At 47.2% G+C, this 26,619-nt stretch overlaps 1 protein-coding gene across 1 annotated transcript in view; it reads right to left on the bottom strand.

The window, feature by feature from the left end:
• The window catches only part of REXO1 (RNA exonuclease 1 homolog), a 316,981-nt gene that overhangs the window by 116,043 nt on the left and 174,319 nt on the right, over positions 1–26,619 (bottom strand). The window contains exons 4-7 of the mRNA XM_063914821.1: positions 18,626–18,857; positions 4,998–5,143; positions 2,689–2,826; positions 2,489–2,612 (exon numbers count right to left, since the gene is read on the bottom strand). Of these exons, the coding sequence (XP_063770891.1) occupies positions 2,489–2,612; positions 2,689–2,826; positions 4,998–5,143; positions 18,626–18,857 (640 nt within the window). The remainder of the gene's footprint in view (positions 1–2,488; positions 2,613–2,688; positions 2,827–4,997; positions 5,144–18,625; positions 18,858–26,619) is intronic.

The following is a 26,619-nucleotide window of genomic DNA, read 5'->3' as shown; positions in this document are numbered from 1 at the left end:
GGGACACTATCGATGGACGCTTGATTTGATGTGCAGCACATCAAACCAAGCGTCTGTAGCATGCGACTGCTGGAGATCGTAATCCTGTGTACACTGAGCGATGTAAGCAATTACATTTTGGAGCGACATTGCTCCAGTATGTACCCAGCTTTGGAGAATAAGTCCAACCAGGGAGGAGGGATGGGTGAAGCGGATATAGGCTTTAATGGCTGTGGGAGACCCATAGGGGGAGCCACAGATGGGGTTGCAATATGGTCAGCAATTTTAGCCAGCATGTTCGAGAAAGAGGCCCATGGAGGCTCTTGTGCTGGAGCTGATGGGCCCAGGGGTACAAAACAAGCAGAGCACAGACCATCCTGTAATAAATCCTGAGGAATAACCTCTTTTACAGGTCCTACATAATACAAGAGTAGGTGCTCCAGTCTGTTTAGCTAGCTTGCCTTTGTTAGGCATAACTGCAAGGAGTATACACACACAATATGGTATTGTGCAGCGTGCAACTGAAATTAGTATGTGACAATGAATGGGCCTAATTCAGACCTAATTGTAGCAACCAGGTGCACAGCAGGGGGAAGGGGGGGGGGGGGGGGATATAACATGTGCAGAGAGAGGTAGATTTGGGTGGGTTATTTTGTTTCTGTGCAGGGTAAATACTGGCTGCTTTATTTTTACACTGCAATTTAGATTTCAGTTTGAATACACCCCACCCAAATTAACTCTCTGCACATGTTATATCTGCCCACGCTGCAGTGCACATGTTTTTGCCCATCTGCTAACAAAGTTGCTGCTAGGATCAGGTCTGAATTAGGCCCACAACTATAATAAATTGCAATGTGTGGCAGAGTAAACCCTATACACACACCAGTATTAAAGGGTTTCTGTAACAAGGAAAGTACATGGAAAGCAATATAATGTACAGAGAGAGAAGTACAGACAACAGAACTAGCATAAAAGTCACATACAATGCAGAAATACAATTTAACTGCAATGGGCACTGATATCAACTACTCAGCTATTAGCTTATAGCTGGTAGTATGCAGCACTGTGCATAACCTGACTCCAAGGAGAGTTATACAGGGAGACCAAATCCAGCATTCCAGAGACTTGCAGAGCTCTTGAAATGGCTGTCCAGTGTCTCTGTGAGGAGGTAGGGTGAGGGAGCAGCAGCCTCGGACGGGAAGACCTCAGCAGAATGGCGCCCTGGGCCGGGGGAGGAGTTGCTGGAGAAGCACTGACCTCCCACTGCTGACATCCACTACCGGTTCCCTGACATGTAATTGAGTCCCCAGCGCCAGTAATATCAAGCCCTGGTGGTCTAGCAGAGCCCAAGGTTACACAATGGTCTGAAACCACGTCAGCGCCGCCTGTCCCTCTCCCAGTACCAGCGGCATAGGACTGCTACAATCGCCTTACCTGCCCCCCATGATTCTAGGTGCACTCCGGGGTATCCCTGTGTGACTCTGCTAGCTTAAGATGTCAGGGTCCCGCTAAAATCACAGCCATGGCTGGTGTTGCGGCACTGGTGGGGGACGATGGAGCATCAGAGCTGGTGTCCGCTGGACTGCCAAGCGCTCATGTAAAGAAAGTAACACAGTAAACAAAGAGTTTTCAAAGCATGGGCTGCATGATGCAGCCCCACTGTTCACCAGTGACCAGCTCCTGCTGGCACCAAACAAAAACTGAAGAGAGTCTGAGCAGTGGGTGGGGTATGAGGGGAGAGGTACTCAGTGCATCCTGGGATGTTCAAAAGATTTGCTGTTCGGTACATGATCCTGGTCTCCACCAAGAACACCCAAAGGTTAACACTGTGGAGACCGTGGACCCTGAAGAAATATTTGTTGTCCTAAAGTAAAAGCTATGGGTGGACAGTGAGGAAAGAGGACAAGAGGGCTCTTAGAAAAAGAGCTTTATAAGATCCCATTTGCCGCTTTCCCAAAGTTTCAGCAACTGAGCGATTGTTGTTACAACAGTTAATTACTGTCCAGAATCCATTTTAGCTTATTAATAAATAAGGCGCTCACAGCCTCTTGGATCAAATACTTTTAAGCACTAACCTCTCACTGCCATGGATCTGTGCAAAATTGGCACTGCAGAAGGCCACACCATTTTATGTATTTTTGCACTGCCTCAACTGGGGCATATTCCCCGAATCCGGTATAATACTGGTAAACCTGGGATGCAGAGAATTCCTACCCTAAACTAACTCGAATACCCTAATACAAACCACTAAACTAACCCGAATATCCTAACATATACCGGCAAACTAACTCAAATACCCTAACCCTGAAGGGCAGACTGGATGGGTCACATGGCTCTTATCTGTCGTCAAACTCTATGTTAGTGTGTATAAACACATCATGCAGAAAACACCAGTAATCACATCACTTCCTACATATCAATAAGGGAAGAGTCATTTCAGAACACATCTACATTGTAACGTAAAATGTTCACTTTAAATTAGAATACTCCTTAATAATTATATACACACTTGGAGATACTGTTTTTTCCTCCGATCCTTGGCTCCTAAGTTTCTTCAGTGTGTTGACTGCCACATTTAGATAAATATTACGACTGCTGCTACGGCTGTAGACCACTTTTTCCTCTTCAAGAGCCTGCAAATAAAGACATTATATGACCTGGCCAAAAATTAGTGTACCCCCTCCCCCTTAAACAGACAATGCAACTTACTTTATCAAACGCTTCCTGTTGTGACAGACAAAATTTCAAGCATTCATCAATAAAGAGGTTCAGGTAACGTTGCCTAACTGTAGTTGGCACTTTTGCACCAAATTCATTGGGGATGACCGGCCTCTTCAAAGCAGCACTCTGTAATAAGCAGCACAAAGTAATAAGATGAAGATTAAGAGTTACTTGCTTTTAAATGGTGTAGTTTAATTTTGTAAGCCAGTGGTGATTAAAAATGCAACTAGAATACAGCATGTAAAAGAGTGTAAAATCAGAAGACACAATCCAGGCGAACAACCTCCTCCTTATTGGGTTCCGGCTGACTCGCCGACATGAAGAATACAGACCGCGAAAAGACCGACAACAGAAGACAGAAAGACACTAGTTAGACAGTAGTGAGAGACCGACAGTTAAAAGTCAGACAAAGTTAAAATAAAGACAAAGGAAAACCCGACAAGACCAACAGTCCGACAGAACAAAGACCGACAGTTCATAAGTCAGACAACAGTCTCATCGACCACCCCTAAACCGACATCGCATAAATCGACAACACAACAGACCGACAAGTCCTTCATCAGACAAGATTTATACCGAAACACAACAGACAGACAGTATATATGCAGACACACAAAAGACCGACAAAACACAAGTCAGACGTGCATTTGACCGACATGACAAAAACCCGACAGTGCATACATAGACAGTAAAAAAGACCGACAATTAATCAAACAGACCTCGATAATATCGACAAGTAAAAGACCGACAGTGTATGCATAGACAGGCAAATGATCGACAAATCATAAAACAGACAGCAATAATACCGACACATAAAAGACCGACATCATATACCTAGACAATACATACAACGGCACCATGCCGTCTAACATCAGACGCGCCTACGCTAACAGCGTTACCCCCGGCGCTACCCTCATCCGTGGAACTACAGGTCCCAGCCACACCTGTCAGCCTTACAGCTACCAAGCCCAAACTATACAGGCCAAAGTCATGAGTGCAAGGCCAAACCCCCCACCCTTCCCCGCAAAGCACCCCATCCCCACAGTCACCCCTCTTCCGTCCGTCCCTCCGCGATTTCTGGGCGTCCTGTCCTGGACGCCTCCATCGTCACCCCAGCAACGGCACCATGCCGTCTAACCTCAGACGCGCCTACGCTAACAGCGTTACCCCCGGCGCTACCCTCATCCGTGGAACTACAGGTCCCAGCCACACCTGTCAGCCTTACAGCTACCAAGCCCAAACCATACAGGCAATAGCTATTGAGAGCGTTGCATCCAGGTATGGTGGCGACGCCGTGACTGAGTGTACAGGGGTGGTTAGGAGAACTACAAGTCTCAGTTATGTGTAATATGATTTTTTGATAATGAATGTGTCGGTCTTATGTTTGTCGGTCTTGAGCTTATCTGACTTATGTCCTGTCAGACTTTAAAATGTCTACATATGTTTTGTCGGTCTTCGACAGTGTCTGTGTAATACGTATCTAATTGATAATTGTCGGGCTTTTTTAATGTCTGCATACACGCTGTCGATCTTTGAGAGGTCTGTTTACTTTCATTGTCTAAGTTATCTATGTCGAGGTATGATTAATGTCGAACAATAGTTTGTCGGTAAAACTAAATTGTCTGACAATCACTGTCGGACTAATCTTTGTCGGGAAAAATAGATTCGAACCGCTATACCACACCCCTCCTTATTGGCACATTTTAAAAAAGACAAAAAAAAAAAAAAGCTTGTGGTGGAAAGAAATTTTGTAATCAATCAATCTCAGGATGGCGGAACTCCAGTCTATTCGTTAACCAATGTCCATGAGAAGGATGATTAACACGTTTATATTATGTTCGTATTAGGAATGGGTTGAGTGTGGGGCCCCATGGGTTGGTGTGGCAAGGCTGCTTCGGACATCATGTATCCCTTAATCTAACTTTTCAGCACCTAAATTGCTTTATCACCCTACTTAATACTTCTCACATATGTAACACTTTTAGCACTGTACTACTTATTAATGTCCAAGGGATTACTGAGGAGGACTAGTGTGCCTGGAGGTGGGGCCCCCTTAGTTGTGTGGCCGTGGGTTGGATTGCCTGGGGGGGGGGGGGGAATTGGGTGGAAGCTGCTCAGTAATGTGGTGTGGCAGCAGGGGGGAGGGGTTCAGAGTTCAGTTTTTGTTTGTTTGAGGGGGTGGGGGGGAGTGACAGCAGTGGTCTGGCTCCTACACTGTCATCCAGGTTCCTTGATTTTAGAAAAAAATTGTCAAACCCTTTGTTATTGTATATACCGTTTATACAAATAAGCCATACCTGCAGAGACGGGACATGTGCCCGTCGTTTATGCACAGTCGCAGAAGTTGTTTTTGATGTCATACCAGACAGTGTCCGCAATTTTAGAGAAAGGGATGAGCCATTGCATGTTGCAGTACTACCACCGGACTTTGGATTCTTCGCCTCTGTGTGAAATATTGGGTTGCTGTTATAAGCAAACATCTGGAAGCCTGCTACCCAATCATTTTACAGAGTTAAACAATGCTCATTTAAATAATGGAGCATAATACATAAACATTAGCATAGATGGACCTCCCCAACACCAAAAAAAATTAATAAAGAGTGTGCTGCAACTGCAAATTTACAGTATATGGGGTACACACCCAACCAATGCAACAGTCATCTGTACACAGGCAGATACGCACGATTGATCGAAACAAAATATCACATTTGCTGCGCAGCACAGTTGACGCAATATATCTGAACGATGATGTTCAGATATACTGTGTGTAAACATTTTACATATGGAATGAATGATATATCGTTTTGTCAACCCTATGAACAATATAATGTCCAATGTGTTGTGTACCCAGCAGAACACTTACTGTTGTAGCTACTCTCTGGTAACTAGAAGTTGCAGCACTTTCTGTCCACAGAAATTGGCAAATCAGCTTTTAGAAAAGTCCCTCACTATCTACACTAGATTCACTTCCATCATCATCCACATCATGAAGTTATATATACATGGTGTCTATAATTAAAATTCACCTGTCCAAGCAGTGTACAGCAAAAACTACATATCAGAATTGGCCAAATTTTCAGTATGTCATGGGAAGGAAATTCAAAGCAAAATGTTGACCTTTTCCAAAATCCTAAATCTCAAGCAATATAAAAAGATCTCGGAAAGGGTGCGCAATGAAAAATAGGGTGCAGCTTAAAACCGTGCAAAACAGTATACATCAAAACATACTCGAAATAACAGTACATGAGAAAATTATAGCACAGTAGGAACAGCACTAACCTAAATAACCAATTTACTTCTGGCAACACCAAATGTGAGATTTTAACATACACATGCAAAAAAGTGAATCACCATTGAAATAATAAGATTTTAAACCTACCGGTAAATCTTTTTCTCCTAGTCCGTAGAGGATACTGGGGACTCCGTAAGGACCATGGGGTATAGACGGGCTCCGCAGGAGACATGGGCATTATAAAGAACTTTAGAATGGGTGTGCACTGGCTCCTCCCTCTATGCCCCTCCTCCAGACCTCAGTTAGAGAACTGTGCCCAGAGGAGACGGACAGTACGAGGAAAGGATTTTGGTAATCCAAGGGCAAGATTCATACCAGCCCACACCATCCACACCGTATAGCATGGAATATACGCAACAAGTTAACAGTATGCAACAAAACAGTATCAGGCAAAGACTGAATTCAACTGTAACATAACCCTTATGTAAAGCAATAACTATATATACAAGCCTTGCAGAAAGTAGTTCGCACTGGGACGGCGCCCAGCATCCTCTACGGACTAGGAGAAAAAGATTTACCGGTAGGTTTAAAATCTTATTTTCTCTTACGTCCTAGAGGATGCTGGGGACTCCGTAAGGACCATGGGGTTTATACCAAAGCTCCAGACCGGGCGGGAGAGTGCGGACGACTCTGCAGCACCGACTGAGCAAACGCAAGGTCCTCATCAGCCAGGGTATCAAACTTCTAGAACTTTGCAAAAGTGTTTGAACCCGACCAGGTAGCTGCTCGGCAAAGCTGTAAAGCCGAGACGCCTCGGGCAGCCGCCCAAGAAGAGCCCATCTTCCTAGTGGAATGGGCCTTTACCGAATTTGGTAACGACAATCCTGCCGTAGAATGAGCTTGCTGAATCGTGTTACAGATCCAGCGAGCAATAGTCTGCTTCGAAGCAGAAGCGCCAACTTTGTTGGCTGCATACAGGACAAACAGTGCTTCTGTTTTCCTAACCCGAGCCGTCCTGGCTACATAGATTTTTAAGGCCCTGACTACATCCAGGGACTTGGAGTCCTCCAAGTCACCCGTAGCCACAGGCACCACAATAGGTTGGTTCATATGAAACGATGAAACCACTTTGGGCAAAAATTGAGGACGAGTCCTCAACTCCGCTCTATCCATATGGAAAATCAGATAGGGGCTCTTGTGAGACAAGGCCGCCAATTCGGACACCCGCCTCGCAGATGCCAAGGCCAACAACATGACCACCTTCCAAGTGAGAAACTTTAATTCAACCGTCTGAAGCGATTCAAACCAGTGAGAGTTTAGGAACCGTAATACCACGTTAAGGTCCCATGGTGCCACTGGGGGCACAAAAGGAGGCTGGATGTGCAGCACTCCCTTTACAAAAGTCTGGACTTCTGGGAGAGAAGCCAATTCCTTCTGAAAGAATATAGATAGGGCCGAAATCTGTACCTTAATGGAGCTTAACTTCAGGCCCATATCCACTCCTGTCTGTAGAAAGTGGAGAAAACGGCCCAGATGGAAATCCTCCGTAGGAGCATTTTTGGATTCACACCTAGAAACATACTTCCTCCAGATACGGTGATAATGTTTCGCCGTCACCTCCTTCCTAGCCTTTATCAGCGTAGGGATGACTTCATCCGGAATACCTTTCCCAGCTAGGATTCGGTGTTCAACCGCCATGCCGTCAAACGTAACCGCGGTAAGTCTTGGAACACGCAGGACCCCTGCTGTAACAGGTCCTCCCTGAGAGGAAGCGGCCACAGATCTTCTGTGAGCATTTCCTGAAGATCTGAGTACCAGGACCTTCGAGGCCAATCTGGGCGTCCACCGCTACTGCCTGAGGGTCCCTTGACCTGGCACAATACCTCCGAAGCTTCTTGTTGAGGCGTGACGCCATCATGTCTATTTGAGGAATTCCCCAAAGACTTGTTATCTCTGCAAAAACTTCTTGATGAAGTCCACACTCTCCTGGATGGAGATCGTGTCTGCTGAGGAAGTCTGCTTCCCAGTTGTCCACTCCCGGAATGAATACCGCTGACAGAGCGCTTACGTGATTTTCTGCGCAGAATCCTGGTGGCTTCCGCCATTGCCACTCTGCTCCTTGTCCCGGCTTGGCGGTTTACATGAGCCACTGCTGTGACTTTGTCTGATTGACCCAGAACCGGTAGGTCGCGAAGAAGATTCTCCGCTTGTCGTAGGCCATTGTATATGGCCCTCAATTCCAGTACGTTGATGTGTAGACAATCCTCCTGGCTTGACCATAGTCCCTGAAAATTTCTTCCTTGTGTGACTGCTCCCCATCCTCGGAGGCTCGCGTCCGTGGTTATCAGAACCCAGTCTTGAATGCCGAACCTGCGACCCTCTAGAAGGTGAGCACTCTGCAGCCACCACAGGAGAGACTCCCTGGCCCTGGTGGACAGGCTAATCTTCTGATGTATTTGTAGATGGGACCCGGACCACTTGTCCAGAAGGTCCCACTGAAATGTCCTCGCATGAAACCTGCCGGAGGGGATGGCCTCGTAGGCTGCCACCATTTTCCCCAGAACTCGAGTGCATTGATGAACAGACACTCTTTTTGGTTTTAGCAGGTCTCTGACCATGTTCTGGAGGTCCTGGGCTTTTTCCATTGGGAGAAAAACCCTCTTCTGTTCCGTGTCCAGAATCATGCCTAGGAATGATAGTCGAGTCGTTGGAATCAACTGTGACTTTGGTAGATTTAGAATCCAACCGTGCTGTTGTAGCACTCTCAGGGAGAGCGATACGCTCTTCAGCAATTGATCTCTCGATCTCGCTTTTATCAGGAGATCGTCCAAGTCATGGATAATTGCGACTCCCTGCCTGCGTAGGAGCACCATCATCTCCGCCATCACCTTGGTGAAAATCCTCGGGGCCGTGGAAAGCCCAAACGGCAACGTCTGAAACTGGTAATGACAGTCCTGTACAGCGAATCTCAGGTACTCCTGATGAGGAGGATATATGGGGACATGAAGGTATGCATCCTTTATGTCTAGTGACACCATAAAATCCCCCCCTTCTAGGCTGGAGATCACTGCCCGGAGCGATTCCATCTTGAATTTCAACTTTTTCAAGTACAGGTTTAGGGATTTTAGATTTAAAATGGGTCTGACCGAGCCATCCGGCTTCGGGACCATGAACAGGGTTGAATAGTACCCTTTCCCCTGTTGGACTAGGGGAACCTTGATAATCACCTGCTGTTGACACAGCTTTTGAATTGCAGCTAACACTACTGCCATCTCTGGGGGAGAAGCTGGCAAGGCAGACTTGAAAAATCGTCAAAGGGGCACCTCTTCGAATTCCAGTTTGTAGCCTTGGGATACAATTTCCATCGCCCAAGGATCCACGTCTGACAGAACCCAGACCTGGCTGAAGAGTCGAAGACGTGCCCCCACCAGTGCGGACTCCCTCAGTGGAGCCCCAGCGTCATGCAGTGGATTTAGTAGAAGCCAGGGAGGACTTCTGTTCCTGGGAACTAGCCGAAGCAGGCGTTCTTTTCCCTCTACCCTTACCTCTGGCGAGGAAGGATGAGCCCCGACCTCTTCTGGACTTATGCGACCGAAAGGAATGCATCTGATATTGCAGAGTTTTCTTTTGCTGCGGGGGAACAAAAGGCAAAAAGGTAGATTTACCCGCGGTAGCTGTGGAAACCAGGTCCGCGAGACCTTCCCCGAATAAAACTTCACCTTTGTAAGGTAAAACCTCCATATGCTTCTTTGAGTCGGCATCACCCGTCCATTGGCGTGTCCACAGGGCTCGCCTAGCCGAAATCGCCATAGCGTTGGCTCTCGAACCTAGCAGCCCAACGTCTCTCTGAGCGTCTCTCATATATAAGACTTCGTCTTTAATGTGACCTAAGGTCAATAAAATGGTATCCCTATCTAGGGTATCAATGTCAGCTGACAAGGTATCTGTCCAAGCTGCAACTGCGCTACATACCCATGCCGATGCTATTGCCGGTCTGAGTAAAGCACCCGTATGCATATAAATAGATTTTAAGGTAGTTTCCTGTCTGCGATCAGCAGGATCCTTGAGGGCTGCCGTGTCAGGAGACGGTAGCGCCACCTTCTTGGACAAGCGCGTTAAAGCCTTGTCCACCCTGGGCGAGGATTCCCACCGTACCCTGTCCTGTGCAGGCAAAGGATACACCATAAGAATCCTCTTAGGAATCTGCAGTTTTTTGTCTGGAGTTTCCCAAGCTTTTTCAAATAACTCGTTCAGCTCATGAGATGGGGGAAAGGTTACCTCAGGTTTCTTTTCCTTTTACATGCGCACCCTCGTGTCAGGGACAGAGGGGTCATCTGTGATATGCAAAACATCTTTTATTGCAATAATCATATAAAATGAATACTTTTGGCCACCCTTGGGTGTAACCTCGCATCATCATAGTCGACACTGGAGTCAGAATCCGTGTCGGTATCAGTGTCTGCTATTTGGGATAGAGAACGTTTTTGAGACCCTGAAGGGCCCTGTGACACAGTCAAAGCCATGGATTGACTCCCTGCTTTTTCCCTGGACTCTGCTTTGTCCATCCTCTTATGTACTAAGGTCACATTTGCATTTAAAACATTCCACATGTCCAACCAATCAGGTGTCGGCGTTGCCGACGGAGACACCACAATCATCTGCTCCACCTCCTCCTTAGATGAGCCTTCCGCTTCAGACATGTCGACACACTCGTACTGACACCCCCACACACACAGGGATATATTTATATGGAGACAGTTCCCCAATAAGGCCCTTTGTATGCCAGCACACACCCAGCGCCAACTGACACTGGTAACAAATTCCCAGATAATATAGCGCTTTTATATATAATTACTGTGTAATACACTCACTGCGCCTTACAAGTGTCCCCCGCCCCGCCCCCCCCCCCCCCCCCCTCTTTTCAGCCCTGTGTCACCGTGTTCAGCAGGGGAGAGTCCGGGGAGCCAGCTTCTCTGGAGTACACTGTGGAGAAAATGGCGCTGGTTAGTGTTGTGGGACCAAGCTCCGCCCCCTCCAGCGGCGGGCTTCGGTCCCGCTCAATTTTGTATAACTGGCGGGGGATTCTTATAACTACTGCCTCCGCTGCCTATATATACTTATATGCCAGTCCTAGAGGTTTATATTGCTGCCCAGGGCGCCCCACCTGCGCCCTGCACCCATCAGTGCCTGCTCGTGTGTGTTGTGTGTGGGAGCAATGGCGCGCAGCGTTACCGCTGCGCGCTTACTTCAGGGAAGATCTGAAGTCTTCTGCCGCCTTTGAAGTCTTCTTTTCTTCTTATACTCACCCGGCTTCTATCTTCCGGCTCTGTGAGGACGGCGGCGCGACTCTGGGACGAACGGCGAGGGGAGACCTGCGTTCCGACTCCCTCTGGAGTGAATGGTGTCCAGTAGCCTAAGAAGCAGAGCCTATCACTTAAGTAGGTCTACTTCTCACCCCTCAGTCCCACGATGCAGGGAGCCTGTTGCCAGCAGTGCTCCATGAAAATAAAAAACCCAACAAAATTATTTTATCAGAGAAACTCAGGAGAGCTCCCTGTAATGCACCCAGTCTCCTCTGGGCACAGTTTCTCTAACTGAGGGCTGGAGGAGGGGCATAGAGGGAGGAGCCAGTGCACACCCATTCTAAAGTTCTTTATAGTGCCCATGTCTCCTGCGGAGCCCGTCTATACCCCATGGTCCTTACGGAGTCCCCAGCATCCTCTAGGACGTAAGAGAAATCCTTAGGATGCAAGTAGATGAATTTGTTCACTAATCCTTTCTTCCGTAGGTGGAGCAACCTTCTTTCTGATGTATTTTCCCTCCCTTATGCACTTATAACGGTATGGGATGCCACACAGAAGAAAGATAGCGCAGATTTCCTTTTTAAAAGCAGAAATTAATAACAGATGTGCACTTACAATTTGAAAGTAGATAAAATAAGAATTTACTTACCGATAATTCTATTTCTCGTAGTCCGTAGTGGATGCTGGGGACTCCGTCAGGACCATGGGGTTTAGCGGCTCCGCAGGAGACAGGGCACAATAATAAAAGCTTTAGGATCAGGTGGTGTGCACTGGCTCCTCCCCCTATGACCCTCCTCCAAGCCTCAGTTAGGATACTGTGCCCGGACGAGCGTGCATAATAAGGAAGGATATTGAATCCCGGGTAAGACTCATACCAGCCACACCAATCACACCGTACAACCTGTGATCTGAACCCAGTTAACAGTATGATAACAACGAAGGAGCCTCTGAAAAGATGGCTCACAACAAGAATAACCCGATTTTTGTAACAATAACTATGTACAAGTATTGCAGACAATCCGCACTTGGGATGGGCGCCCAGCATCCACTACGGACTACGAGAAATAGAATTATCGGTAAGTAAATTCTTATTTTCTCTAACGTCCTAAGTGGATGCTGGGGACTCCGTCAGGACCATGGGGATTATACCAAAGCTCCCAAACGGGCGGGAGAGTGCGGATGACTCTGCAGCACCGAATGAGAGAACTTCAGGTCCTCCTCAGTCAGGGTGTGCCCCTGACCAAGTAGCAGCTCGGCAAAGTTGTAAAGCCGAGACCCCTCGGGCAGCCGCCCAAGATGAGCCCACTTCCTTGTGGAATAGGCTTTTACTGATTTTGGCTGTGGCAAGCCTGCCACAGAATGTGCAAGCTGAATTGTACTACAAATCCAGCGAGCAATCGTCTGCTTATGCTTAGAAGCAGGAACACCCATCTTGTTGGGTGCATACAGGCTAAACAGCGAGTCAGATTTTCTGACTCCAGTCGTCCTGGAAACATATATTTTCAGGGCCCTGACAACGTCAAGTAACTTGGAGTCCTCCAAGTCCCTAGTAGCCGCAGGTACCACAATAGGTTGGTTCATGTGAAAAACAGAAAACACCTTAAGGAGAAATTGAGGACGAGTCCTCAATTCTGCCCTGTCAGAATGAAAAATTAAGTAAGGGCTTTTATATGATAAAGCCGCCCATTCTGACACACGCCTGGCTGAAGCCAGGGCTAATAGAATCTTCACCTTCCATGTGAAATATTTTAATTCCACAGTGGTGAGTGGATCAAACCAATGTGACTTTAGGAAACTCAAAACAACATTGAGATCCCAAGGTGCCACTGGGGGCACAAAAGGAGGCTGTATATGCAGTACCCCTTTTACAAACGTCTGAACTTCAGGCACTGAAGCCAGTTCTTCTGGTAGAAATTTGACAGGGTCGAAATTTGAACCTTAATGGACCCTAATTTTAGGCCCATAGACAGTCCTGTTTTCAGGAAATGTAGGAAACGACCCAGTTGGAATTCCTCTGTAGGGACCTTCTTGGCCTCACACCACGCAACATATTTTCGCCAAATGCGGTGAAAATGTTTTGCGGTTACATCCTTCCTGGCTTCGACCAGGGTAGAGATGACTTCATCTGGAATGCCCTTTCAGGATCCGGCGTTCAACTGCCATGCCGTCAAACGCAGCCGCGGTAAGTCTTGGAACAGACAAGGCCCCTGCTGGAGCAGGTCCTTTCTTAAAGGTAGAGGCCACGGTTCTTCCGTGAGCATCTCTTGAAGTTCCGGGTACCAAGTCCTTTTTGACCCATCCGGAACCACGAGTATGGTTCTTACTCATCTCCTTCTTATGATTCTCAGTACTTTTGGTATGAGATGCATAGGAGGGAACACATACCCTGACTGGTACACCCACAGTGTTACCAGAGCGTCCACCGCTGTTGCCTGAGGGTCCCTTGACCTGGCGCAATATTTGTCTAGTTTTTTGTTCAGGCGGGACGCCATCATGTCCACCTTTGGTTTTTCCCAACGGTTTACAATCATGTGGAAGACTTCCCGCTGAAGTCCCCACTCTCCCGGGTGGAGGTTATGCCTGCTGAGGAAGTTTGCTTCCCAGTTTTCCACTCCCGGAATTAACACTGCTGAGAGTGTTACCACATGATTTTTCGCCCAGCGAAGAATCCTTGCAGTTTCTGCCATTTCCCTCCTGCTTCATGTGCCGCCCTGTCTGTTTACGTGGGCGACTGCCGTGATGTTGTCCCACTGGATCAATACCGGCTGACCTTGAAGCAGAGGTCTTGCTAAGCTTAGAGCCTTGTAAATTGCCCTTAGCTCCAGTATATTTATGTGGAGAGAAGTCTCCAGACTTGATCACACTCCCTGGAAATTTTTTCCTTGTGTGACTGCTCCCCAGCCACTCAGGCTGGCATCCGTGGTCACCAGGACCCAGTCCTGAATGTCGAATCTGCGGCCCTTTCATAGATGAGCACTCTGCAGCCACCGCAGAAGAAAACACCCTTGTCCTTGGAGACAGGGTTATCCGCTGATGCATCTGAAGATGCGATCCGGACCATTTTCCCAGCAGATTCCACTGAAAGGTTCTTGCGTGAAATCTACCGAATGGGATCGCTTTGTAAGAAACCACCATTTTTCACAGGACCCTTGTGCAATGATGCACTGATACTTTTCCTGGTTTTAGGAGGTTCCTGACTAGCTCGGATAACTCCCTGGTCTTCTCCGGGAGAAAACATCCTTTTCTGGACTGTGTCCAGAATCATTCCTAGGAACATTAGACGTGTCGTCGGAAAAAGCTGCGATTTTGGAATATTTAGAATCCACTCGTGCTGTCGTAGAACTACTTGAGATAGTGCTACTCCGACCGCCAACTGTTCTCTGGACCTTGCCCTTATCAGGAAAGCGTCCATATTTCTTTTAGGAAGAATCATCATTTCGGCCATTACCATGGTAAAGACCCGGGGTGCCGTGGACAATCCAAACGGCAGCGTCTGAACTGATAGTGACAGTTCTGTACCACGAACCTGAGATACCCTTGGTGAGAAGGGCAAAATTTGGACATGTAGGTAAGCGTCCCTGATATCCAGTGACACCATATCGTCCTGGTTCGCTATCACTGCTCTGAGTGACTCCATCTTGATTTGAACCCTTGTATGTAATTGTTCAAATCCTTTAGATCTCACCGAGCCGTTTGGCTTCAGTACCACAATATAGTGTGGAATAATACCCCTTCCCTTGTTGTAGGAGGGGTACTTTGATTATCACCTGCTGGGAATACAGCCTGTGAATTTTTTTCCAATACTGCCTCCCTGTCGGAGGGAGACGTTGGTAAAGCAGACTTCAGGAACTTGTGAGGGGAAGACGTCTCGAATTTCCAATGTACACCTGAGATACTACGTGTAGGATCCAGGAGTCCACTTGCGAGTGAGCCCACTGCGTGCTGAGACTCTTGAGATGACCCCCCACCGCACCTGAGTCCGCTTGTATGGCCCCAGCGTCATGCTGCGGACTTGGCAGAAGCTGTGGAGGACTTCTGTTCCTGGGAATGGGCTGCCTGCTGCAGTCTTCTTCCCTTTCCTCTAACCCTGGGCAGATATGACTGGCCTTTTGCCCTCCTGCCTTTATGGGTACGAAAGGACTGAGACTGAAAAGACTGTGTCCTTTTCTGCTGAGATGTGACTTGGGGTAACAAAAGTGGATTTTCCAGCTGTTGCCATGGCCACCAGGTCCGATGGACCGCCCCTTTATACGGCAATACTTCCATGTGCCGTCTGGAATCTGCATCACCTGACCACTGTCGTGTCTATAAACATCGTCTGGCAGATATGGACATCACATCTACTCTTGATGCCAGAATGCAAATATCCCTCTGCGCATCTCGCATATATAGAAATGCATCCTTAAAATGCTCTATAGTCAATAAAATATTGTTCCTGTCAAGGGTATCAATATTTTCAGTCAGGAAATCCGACCAAGCCCCCCCAGCGCTGCACATCCAGGCTGAGGCGATTGCTGGTCGTAGTATAACACCAGTATGTGTGTATATACTTTTTAGGATATTTTTCAGCTTCCTATCAGCTGGCTCTTTGAGGGCGGCCGTATCTGGAGACGGTAACGCCACTTGTTTTTATAAGCGTGTGAGCGCCTTATCCACCCTAAGGTGTGTTTCCCAACTCGCCCTCACTTCTGGCGGGAAAGGGTATACCTCCAATAATTTTCTATCGGAGGAAACCCACGTATCATCACACACTTTAATTTATCTGATTCAGGAAAAACTACAAGTAGATTATTCCCACCCTACATAATACCCTTATTTGTGGTACTTGTAGTATCAGAAATATGTAACACCTCCTTCATTGCCCTTAACATGTAACGTGTGGCCCTAAAGGAAAATACGTTTGTTTCTTCACCGTCGACACTGAAGTCAGTGTCCGTGTCTGTGTCGACCAACTGAGGTAAATGGGCGTTTTTACAAGCCCCTGACGGTGTCTGAGACGCCTGGACAGGTACTAATTTGTTTGCCGGCCGTCTCATGTCGTCAACCGACCTTTGCATCGTGTTGACATTATCACGTAATTCCTAAATAAGCCATCCATTCCGGTGTCGACTCCCTAGAGAGTGACATCACCAATACAGGCAATTTGCTCCGCCTCCTCACTAACATCGTCCTCCTACATGTCGACACACACGTACCGACACACAGCACACACACAGGGAATGCTCTGATAGAGGACAGGACCCCACTAGCCCTTTGGGGAGACAGAGGGAGAGTTTGCCAGCACACACCAAAAACGCTATAATTATACAGGGACAACCCCTTATACAAGTGTTTTCCCTTATAGCATTTTCACATATGTAATCATATCGCCAAATAAGTGCCCCCCCTCTCTGTTTTAACCCTGTTTCTGTAGTGCAGTGCAGGGGAGAGACTGGGAGCCTTCCTCACAGCAGAGCTGAGCAGGAAAATGGCGCCGTGTGCGGAGGAGAATAGGCCCCGCCCCCTAAAACGGCGGGCTCTTCTCCCGGAGTTTGTGAGATCTGGCAGGGGTTAAATACATCCATATAGCCTCAAGGGCTATATGTGATGTATTTTAGCCATAAAAAAGGTATAATACATTGCTGCCCAGGGCGCCCCCCCCAGCGCCCTGCACCCTCAGTGACCGCTGGTATGAAGTGTGCTGACAACAATGGCGCACAGCTGCAGTGCTGTGCGCTACCTTATGAAGACTGAAAGTCTTCTGCCGCCTGTTTCTGGACCTCTGGACCTCTTCAACTTCGGCATCTGCAAGGGGGGTCGGCGGCACGGCTCCGGGACGAACCCCAGGGTGAGACCTGTGTTCCGACTCCCTCTGGAGCTAATGGTGTCCAGTAGCCTAAGAAGCAAATCCATCCTGCACGCAGGTGAGTTTACTTCTCTCCCCTAAGTCCCTCGTAGCAGTGAGCCTGTTGCCAGCAGGACTCACTGAAAATAAAAAACCTAACTTAAACTTTTATTCTAAGCAGCTCAGGAGAGCCACCTAGCTTGCACCCTCCTCGGCCGGGCACAAAGATCTAACTGAGGCTTGGAGGAGGGTCATAGGGGGAGGAGCCAGTGCACACCACCTGATCCTAAAGCTTTTATTATTGTGCCCTGTCTCCTGCGGAGCCGCTAAACCCCATGGTCCTGACGGAGTCCCCAGCATCCACTTAGGACGTTAGAGAAAAGCATATAACACAACTCCAGTGGCAGAAAACAGCAACCAGCCTCAGTGAAACTGAAGTCCCTGAAGTCCCTGATGGTAAATGGCAGGTAGGTCCTTTTCCCCCCGGATGCTATGTCCACCAAGAGGAATTAGCTCTATTTATGCAAGTTGGCTTTGGAACAGTCTCCTGTCATGTTGACCATTATATGGAATGCGTACAGCTACTTCCGGACGCTGTGGAATGCACTTGGAGGTCAAACTTTCGGTTTACGCTTTTTTACCACTGCTTGGAATAGGCAAACTTTAATTATAGACACACATATACATATATACACATATATATATATATATATATATATATATATATATAGAGAGAGAGATAATGTGTATATATATATATATATATATATATATATATACACACACACACACACACACACATATCTATCTATGCACACATTATATATATATATATATATATCTATACGCACACATTATATATCTCTCATATATATACACACACACACATACATACATATACACACTGTTTGCAGGGCGGCACTCAGACGTCTTAAAAACGACTAAAGAGATCCCATGTTATAGCAACGTTTCAGAGTCTTTTACCGCAACTTTTTCACCCTGCACACAATATATTTGTTAAGTGCCCTAGTAAGGGCACAACGACGGGAGGGCACTGGCACGATTATCAACTAACGGAGTGCTGGACATTGGAAATTTGAAATTTATTATATATATTTATATTTAGAGCACAGGTTCTCAGACTCGATCCTCAGGACCTTAAACCATTTCACGTTTTCCAGGTCTCCTCACAAAATTGCAAGTAAAATAATCACATCCACCTGTGGACATTTTAAAATGTATCAGTGAGTCAAGAATACACCTTTGTACCTGCTGGGTGATCTGGAAAACGTGAGCCGTGTGGGGTCCTGAGGACAGAGTTTGAGTTTCATTGCATTAGAGCATGTGTGGTGTTTTACATGCTATGCAGTAATATTAGGCCGCATTGGCTCAGACTGGAGTGCAATGTAAAACTAGAAATAACCATAACTATATTTCTATAAGTAATGGAGAATTTGTATAGTATAGTATATATATGTAACCCCATTTACGTCATCATTAACACATTCTGTTCCATGCAGGAGAACACATAGCTCTTCCAGTCAAGGACATACTTTCTTCGGTTACCTGATGAGAGCGAGAGATAAGAGGAAGATCCGGGCATATGAGCAATTCTCTTCTTTTCTACGGTCAAGTTAGGAGAGGACTTCTGGACATTTCTAGTGAGCTTAATTGCCTGCTGCTGCTGTTCCAGGAGTTGTGTAGCTTGTTCCTGTGCCTGCTGTATTCTCTGATAACATATCTCCTGGGGTGTAGGTCGACGATATGGACGGATTACAGGTTTACTGGTGGAATCAGTCTGGCAGTGAAGATAAACATAAAATATGAATGTTGCCTTCTCTGCTATAGAATGACCACATGGTGTACAGGTCCTAATTACACATCTACTACGATAAGTCACACAGTGAAACTGTGGTCTAAAAATGTATGTATCTTGCAACCAAATGTCACTAAAGCATTAAAATTATGCACATCTAGATTAGGATGTAAGTTTATCTTATCTTTACAGAAAGTTAGGTCAGTATAACTAAAAATAAAACCACACAACTAGAGGACTGGACAAAAGTAGAGGCAAGAAAGAGGCAAACAACTACTGACCAATGAGCCTAACATCAGTAACAGGGAAAATAATGGACACACTATTAAAAGAAAGAGTTGTAGAATATCTCCAAACCAGCAATTTACAGAATCCCCAGACAGTACGCATTTACTGGGGGGAGATCATGCCACACAAATCTTATTGACTTTCTTTGACTGGGTGCCTAAAGTAATAGATCCACCGGTGTAAGGGGGAGGGGGGGGGGGGGGGGGGGCGGGGAGATGTAGCTAATCTAGACTTTCATAAGGCTTTTGACACAGTCCCGCATTGCAGAATGTTAAGTAAACTGGAAAGCATGGGATTGGATTCTAAAGGGTATATTCAATTGCAGTCGAAAACTGCCGTCTGTCGAAAAGACGGCAGTTTTCGACTTTTTAAGGTCGAATCCCGATTCGACCTATTCAGAGCCTTTTGACAAGTCGAGGCATTCGACTAGTTGAAAAGCACGTGGATCGGCGGAATAGCTGCCGATCGGACAGGTTTTGGCCCCCTTTTCGACTATCTTAATCCGACATCAAAATGATGTCGGAATGAGATTGACCCCGAGGAGGCGAGGGGTGGGGTGGGTTGGGGGGGGTGAGCCGCAGGGAGACGGGGGGACAGCCGGCGGGCATACAGGAGATCAGCGCTACGATCAGCGCTGCAGCTGGATGTCACTCACCCGCCTGACCTCACGGCAGATTCCACCCGGCTCCAGCACGCTGTTGTAGCCGGGTGGAAGCTGCCGTGAGGTCAGGCGGCTGAGTGACATCCTGCTGCAGCGCTACGGTAGCAATGATGTCTCCTGTAAGCCCGCCGGCTGTCCCCCCTTCTCCTCCTCTGGGTCCCATCTCAATTCGACTTGAAAAAGTCGAATTAAGATGGGATTGAATAGGGGTTGTCGGATCCATTCTGACAAATACATGTCGGAATGTATCCGACTTTAATTGAATATACCCCTAAAACGGTTGAATGGATAACATTTGGCTGCAGGATAGGAAACAGAGGGTTGTAGTAAAAAGGATTTTAATTACCTACCGGTAAATCCTTTTCTCATAGTCCATAAGGGATACTGGGAACACTGAATTACGATGGGGTCCAAAGGAGCAGGCACACTTTAAATTTCTTCAACAGGGTGTGCTGGCTCCTGCCCTCTATGCCCTCCCTCACAGCTCAGTCTAGAAAAACTGTGCCCGAAGGAGAAGACCTACTTGAGAGGAGGAAACATAAGACACGAGTGGCGAGAGTAACGAACCAGCACACAGCAATAACAAAACTAGCAGCCGCTAGTGAAACCAGTAACAGCAACAGTTGAAAGTAACAACTTCACACAAGAACAACAACTTGCAGGAAGGTGAAGCACAGAGGTTGGCGCCCAGTATCTCTTATGGACTACGAGAAAAGGATTTACTGGTAGGTAATTAAAATCCTCTTTTCTCTATCATCTATAAGGGATACTGGGAACACTGAATTACGATGGGGACGTCCCAAAGCTCCCAGAACGGGTGGGAACGTGCTGAGACGCCTGCAACACCGTATGTCCAAACTGGACATCCTCCGTGGCCAGGGTATCAAACCTGTAGAACTTGACTACCGTGTTTGTCCCCGACCAGGTAGCGGCCTGGCATAGTTGCAAAGCCGAAACACCACGGGCAGCCACCCAAGAATAACCCACAGACCTGGTAGAGTGGGCCTTGACAGACTTCGGTACAGGCAAGGCCGCTGAAGCACAGGCCTGTTGAATAGAAAACTGAATCCAACGGGCGATGGATTGATTGGAAGCAGGAAGACCTTTCTTGCGAGCGTCAGAGAACAAACAAGGAATACGATTTTCAGGTAGTCGCAGTCCTCTTGATGTAAAACCTCAGGGCTCGCACCACATCCAAGGACTCCGGAAGAGAGGCAGTGGCCGAAGCCGCCGGAACCACAATAGGCTGATTCAGGTAGAACGCAGAGACCACCTTCGGCAGAAACTGTTGACGAGTCCTGAGCTCTGCGCTGTCCGCATGAAAGACTAGGTAGAGACTCGTACAGGACAGAGCTCCCAATTTTTGAATGGTCTCCCGTAGGGTGAGGCACATGGTTTTTGAAGCTGGTAAACCAGATTTTGAAGAGGACTGCCAAACTCCAGTTTGTTGCCCTGGGAGATCAGGTCTTTTACCCAGGCATCCTGGCAGGAGCGGTTCCAAATGGGGCTGAAGAATCTCCCACCTGAGATCCCCCTGGAGCAGAGGGACAAAGTCATGCTGAGGGCTTTGAGGAGCCAGATCTGACACACTGGTCCTGAGATCCTGTGGTAGCCGGCTTGCGAGACTTGCATCTGGAATCTCGTGCCGCATTTGAGGCACCTCTGGCTTTTCCATTGAAGCGCGCTGTCCGAAAGGACTGCAGAGAAGGTCCAATGTAAGAGCGCCTAGGTGGCGGAGCAGCAGAGTGGAGGAACGTGGATTTTCCAGCAGTCGCCTTCGAAATGCAAGTATCCAATTCACCTCCGAACAGCCAATCACCTGTGAAGGATAAGGCTTCCACACTCCTCTTAGACTCAGCGTCCGCTTCCCACTGGCGTAACCACAGCGCTCTGCGTGCAGATACCGCCATAGTAGAGGTACGTGCATTAATAACACAGATTCCTTTGATAGTATCAGAGGAAGCGGGCAGACTCAATATGCTGAACCAGAAGTAGTAAGTCGGCCAGGGACTTCTCCCCCGCTAGGCCCTCCTGAATGTTACCAGTCCAAGTGTGTATGGCGCGCATCACCCAACATCCTACAATAACAGACCTTTGGGATGCCCCCGCTACAACAAATAGATTTTAAAGTTGATTCTATTTTCCGATCTGCAGGTTCCTTTAAGGCCGTATCCCCTGGAACTGGCAGAACTAGCTTTTTGGACAGGCGTGACACTGAGGCGTCAACCGCCGGGGGAATTTCCCATACCTTACACCCTTCTTAGGGAAAAAGGGAAGGTGGCTAACTTTTAGGACACTTGGAATTTTTATTATCAGGAGAGACCCATGACTCTCTGAAAAGGTCATCCAGTTCCTTTCAGTCTGGAAATGTGACCTGTACCTTTTTCTGTGCAGAGAAAAAGGATTGCTGCACATCAGATTCATCACTAGGAATATTTAAAATATCTCTTGCTGCAATAAGGGAGTCTACGCCCTGTGCAGCAGAGGAATCATCTAACTCAGCATTTGATTCCAGCTCGTTCCCCCACTTACACCTCCAGTACCTCCTTCTAGGATTCCGAGAGGATATCGGGTAACCCCCTTTTTTGGGGTAAGGGAAACACGTCTGCTATCTGCCCTGTCCTTTGTTAGAGCAGTCATAGAATGTTGTAACTGCTGCCTTTCTTTTCTTGCAGTAGTTAACTCATTAGACATGTCAGCCATCATAGTTTTTATTGAACTGAGACAAGGAGGCTCCTTAATTCACCCCCAGAAGCTGCACTAGTTTGTGGGGGCCGACTGCATTGTTCACACATGAGGGAATCTGCAGGAGAGGGGGAAAACCTGGTGTGACATACAGCATACACAACTTTTCTCAGCATGCTGACAGAGGACATTCACACACACACACAGAGGGTACAAGCAAGCCTGCCCAGCCTAGTATGTGTGGAGATACACAGAGATTAAGGGCCAACACACAGCCTGATACTAACAATTGAACTGCTAAGAGAAGGCAATTTTGTGTATAGTGTGTGAGTGGCCTAATACAAGGGTCCCACGGCGGGCTCTCTCCCTTAACTACACCCCTGTACCAGTGTCCGGCTGTGGAGTATCCTTTGGAGGAGTTGGCAGTCCTGCAGCAGCGCTGAAAGTGCAGGAAATGGCGCCAGGAAGCCGCTGTAACTTATTTATACTGGCAGCAGTCCCCATATAGTGTAAAAATGCAAGTGCATGTACCCCATTCCACTATCGCTGGCCAGTCTGCACAGGGGGGGGGCGCGCTATGAGATCACCCCAAGGGGAGTCCGTATGCCGGTCCCGCGATCGCGCCGCCCAATGGACCGGGGGCCCCGCAAGCTAGGTGCCCGGTTTTCACTCAGCACTCTGACGACCTTCAGGCTTTGTACTAGGGGGCTGCGGGAGCGCGCGCGAGAGCTCAATGCCTACGGTACACGAACCCTCAGGACGGTGGTCCTGTCAGCGGGATCCGACTCAGCACCTCCAGGAGGCCGGTGTCTGTACCCCTCCACTGTGTCTCTCGGTGCAGGTAAGCTGTTGTCCAACAGCTTACCTAAAACAACAAACAGAAATTAAACCTAAAAAAAACTCTCTCTGTAGCTCCAGAGTGTGCATACTCTCCGGTGGTGAGTGCTGTGGTTTTATATTTGTTGGTATATTGTAGGGTTAATCTTTGGTTAACTCATATCAACTGTGGCCACAAGCTCTGTTCATGCACCCCTATGCAAGCCCAATTATCTTAATCCTGAGTCAGCTGTTCTTTAGTAATTTATCAGCCAGTGTCAGGTGACTAGTGTACCTTTAAAAGCCATGGAGTATTTGGCAGATACACATTAAACCAAGTAGGCATATTTGCAGTTATATTATGTGTGATACAGTTGCAAAGTTTTAATTTTTGAGACTCTGTGATAGTGTAGGACCTGTATGAAGATGGGGTACCTTGGCAAGCGGTTTGCAGGCTTCCGTGCATTGGCCAATTCACTAACTAAACCCCCATCATTTATTTATTAATGTTGTGAAAATAAGTGAGCTTGCTTTGGTGAGTGCTGAACTTTCTGTTTGTATATTTTTAAGTAGGTGGCCATGGGCTACATGCACCCCACCCTATGAGTGGTGAGTGCAGACACTGCACCCCGCTTCTGCGGTGGTGAGTGCTGTGGTTTTATAATTGTTGGTATACTCTCCTGAGGGCACATTTTTCTAAACGGATCTGTGAGGGAGGAGCCAGCACACCCTGTTGAAGAAATTTAAACTGCACCGGCTCCTTTGGGCCCCATCTATACCTCATTGTAATTCAGTGTTCCCAGTATCCCTTATGGATGATAGAGAAAATGGGAGTGCATTCACAGAAGGGAAAGGTTACCAGTGGAGTACCCCAGAGACCTGTACTTGGGTCAGTGTTTTTTAAAGTTGTTAGTGACATTGCAAATGGTATTGAAGGGAAAGTAGGCCTTTTGCAAATGACACAAAAGGTATGCAACAGGGCAGACACACCAGGAGTGGTACAAACAAATGATTGAGGATCTATGTAGACTAGGGGAATGGGCAAAAACGTGGAAACTCCACTTTAATACCCAAAATGCAAGATTATGCACTTAGGTCTCAAAAACCCAAGGGCTAAATATAGTAATAAGAGCACTATAATGGATACTACAGAGAAGAGAAGATTTAGGAGTCACAATATTTGATCATTTGAAGGCAGGTAAGCAATGTAACAAAGCAAGAAGAAAGGCAAATCAGATGCTTGGCTGCATAGTAAGAGGAACAAAGTAGCAGGAAAAAGTAAATTGGTACGGCCTCATCTAAAATACTGTGTGCAGTTTGGATGCCATATCTCCAGAAGGATATAAATACATTAGAGACTGTACAAAGAAAGGCAACTAAAATGGTACATGCTCTACATCAAAAAAACTTACTAGGAAAGACAGAAAAACCTTAATATGTATAGTTTGGAGCATAGAAGGGAAGGGGCGGGGGAGCAATGATAGAAACTTTCAAATATATCAAGATTTTAATGAGGGAAACATTCTTTAAAGGAAGGGAAGTATTAGAACACGAAGACATGCACTGAAACTGGAGGGAGATACAATAGGTTCAGGGTAAAATTGGGTAAAAATTATTTTACAGAAAGGGTAGTGGATAATAGGAATAGCCTCCCATCAGAGGAGGTTGAGGCCAATACAGTAAAGCAATTTAAAAAAGCTTGGGATAGGCATAAGATATCCTTACAAACACCTAAGGAACAAACTGGGCTGAAGTTGCAAAAAACAAGCTTTTTAGTACTTACCAGTTAAAGCTCTCTGACTAAATATGGGGAGTATTTCATGACCATGGGGGTTAATGTGGGATAGAATGGTCAGCACTTAATGAGCTAGCTATTTTGCAGTATAAAGTCTCCTCACCTCTAAATCCTCCTCTGTTTGAACTTAAAGAGCCTCAAGGATAGGTTGATGAACTACAGTATTTCCATCGTACTCATATTCAACAAAAGAGGGAGGAATCAAAGTGTCCCACAGATGAAGTCAGAAAGATTTAACCAGTAAGGATCATCCTTGTTTTCTCTTTCCTTCATCTGGGGGGCACTTCATGACCATGTGGATGTACAAAAGCTGTCCTTAAGTGTGGGCACGTCCAGACATACTTGAACTTAATACTTTACGTCCAAAGTCAGATTCACTGGACACAAAGTCATGAAAACTACACTGCTCCAAAAAATAAAGGGAACACTTAAACAACACAATGCAACTCCAAGGCAATCACTTCTGTGAAATCAAACTGTCCACTTAGAAAGCAACACTGATTGACAATCAATTTCACATGCTGTTGTGCAAATGGAATAGACAACAGGTGAAAATTATAGGCAATTAGCAAGACACCCCCAATAAAGGAGTTGTGGTGACCACAGACCACTTCTCAGCTCCTATGCTTTCTGGTTGATGTTTTGGTCACTTTTGAAAGCTGGCGGTGCTTTCACTCTAATGGTAGCATGAGACGGAGTCTACAACCCACACAAGTGGCTCAGGTAGTGCAGCTCATCCAGGATGGCACATCAATGCGAGCTGTGGCAAGGAGGTTTGCTGTGTCTGTCAGCGTAGTGTCCAGAGCATGGAGGCGCTACCAGGAGACAGGCCAGTACATCAGGAGACATGGAGGAGGCCGTAGGAGGGCAACAACCCAGCAGCAGGACCGCTACCTCCGCCTTTGTGCAAGGAGGAACAGGAGGAGCACTGCCAGAGCCCTGCAAAATGACCTCCAGCAAGCCACAAATGTGCATGTGTCTACTCAAACGATCAGAAACAGACTCCATGAGGGTGGTATGAGGGCCCGACGTCCACAGGTGGGGGTTGTGCGTACAGCCCAACACCGTGCAGGACGTTTGGCATTTGCCAGAGAACACCAAGATTGGCAAATTCGCCACTGGCGCCCTGTGCACTTCACAGATGAAAGCAGGTTCTCACTGAGCACATGTGACAGAGTCTGGAGACGCCAAGGAGAACGTTCTGCTGCCTGCAACATCCTCCAGCATGACCGGTTTGGCAGTGGGTCAGTAATGGTGTGGGGTGGCATTTCTTTGGGGGGCCGCACAGACCTCCGTGTGCTCGCCAGAGGTAGCCTGACTGCCATTAGGTACCGAGATGAGATCCTCAGACCCCTTGTGAGACCATATGCTGGTGCGGTTGGCCCTGGGTTCCTCCTAATGCAAGACAATGCTAGACCTCAAGTGGCTGGAGTTTGTCAGGAGTTCCTACAAGATGAAGGCATTGACGCTATGGACTGGCCTGCCCGTTCCCCAGACCT

The sequence above is a fragment of the Pseudophryne corroboree genome, chromosome 1, assembly GCF_028390025.1.
Source record: "Pseudophryne corroboree isolate aPseCor3 chromosome 1, aPseCor3.hap2, whole genome shotgun sequence".
Lineage (NCBI taxonomy): Eukaryota > Metazoa > Chordata > Amphibia > Anura > Myobatrachidae > Pseudophryne > Pseudophryne corroboree.
Note: the sequence above shows the minus strand (reverse complement) of the source record. Positions and strands in the feature narration are given on the sequence as shown.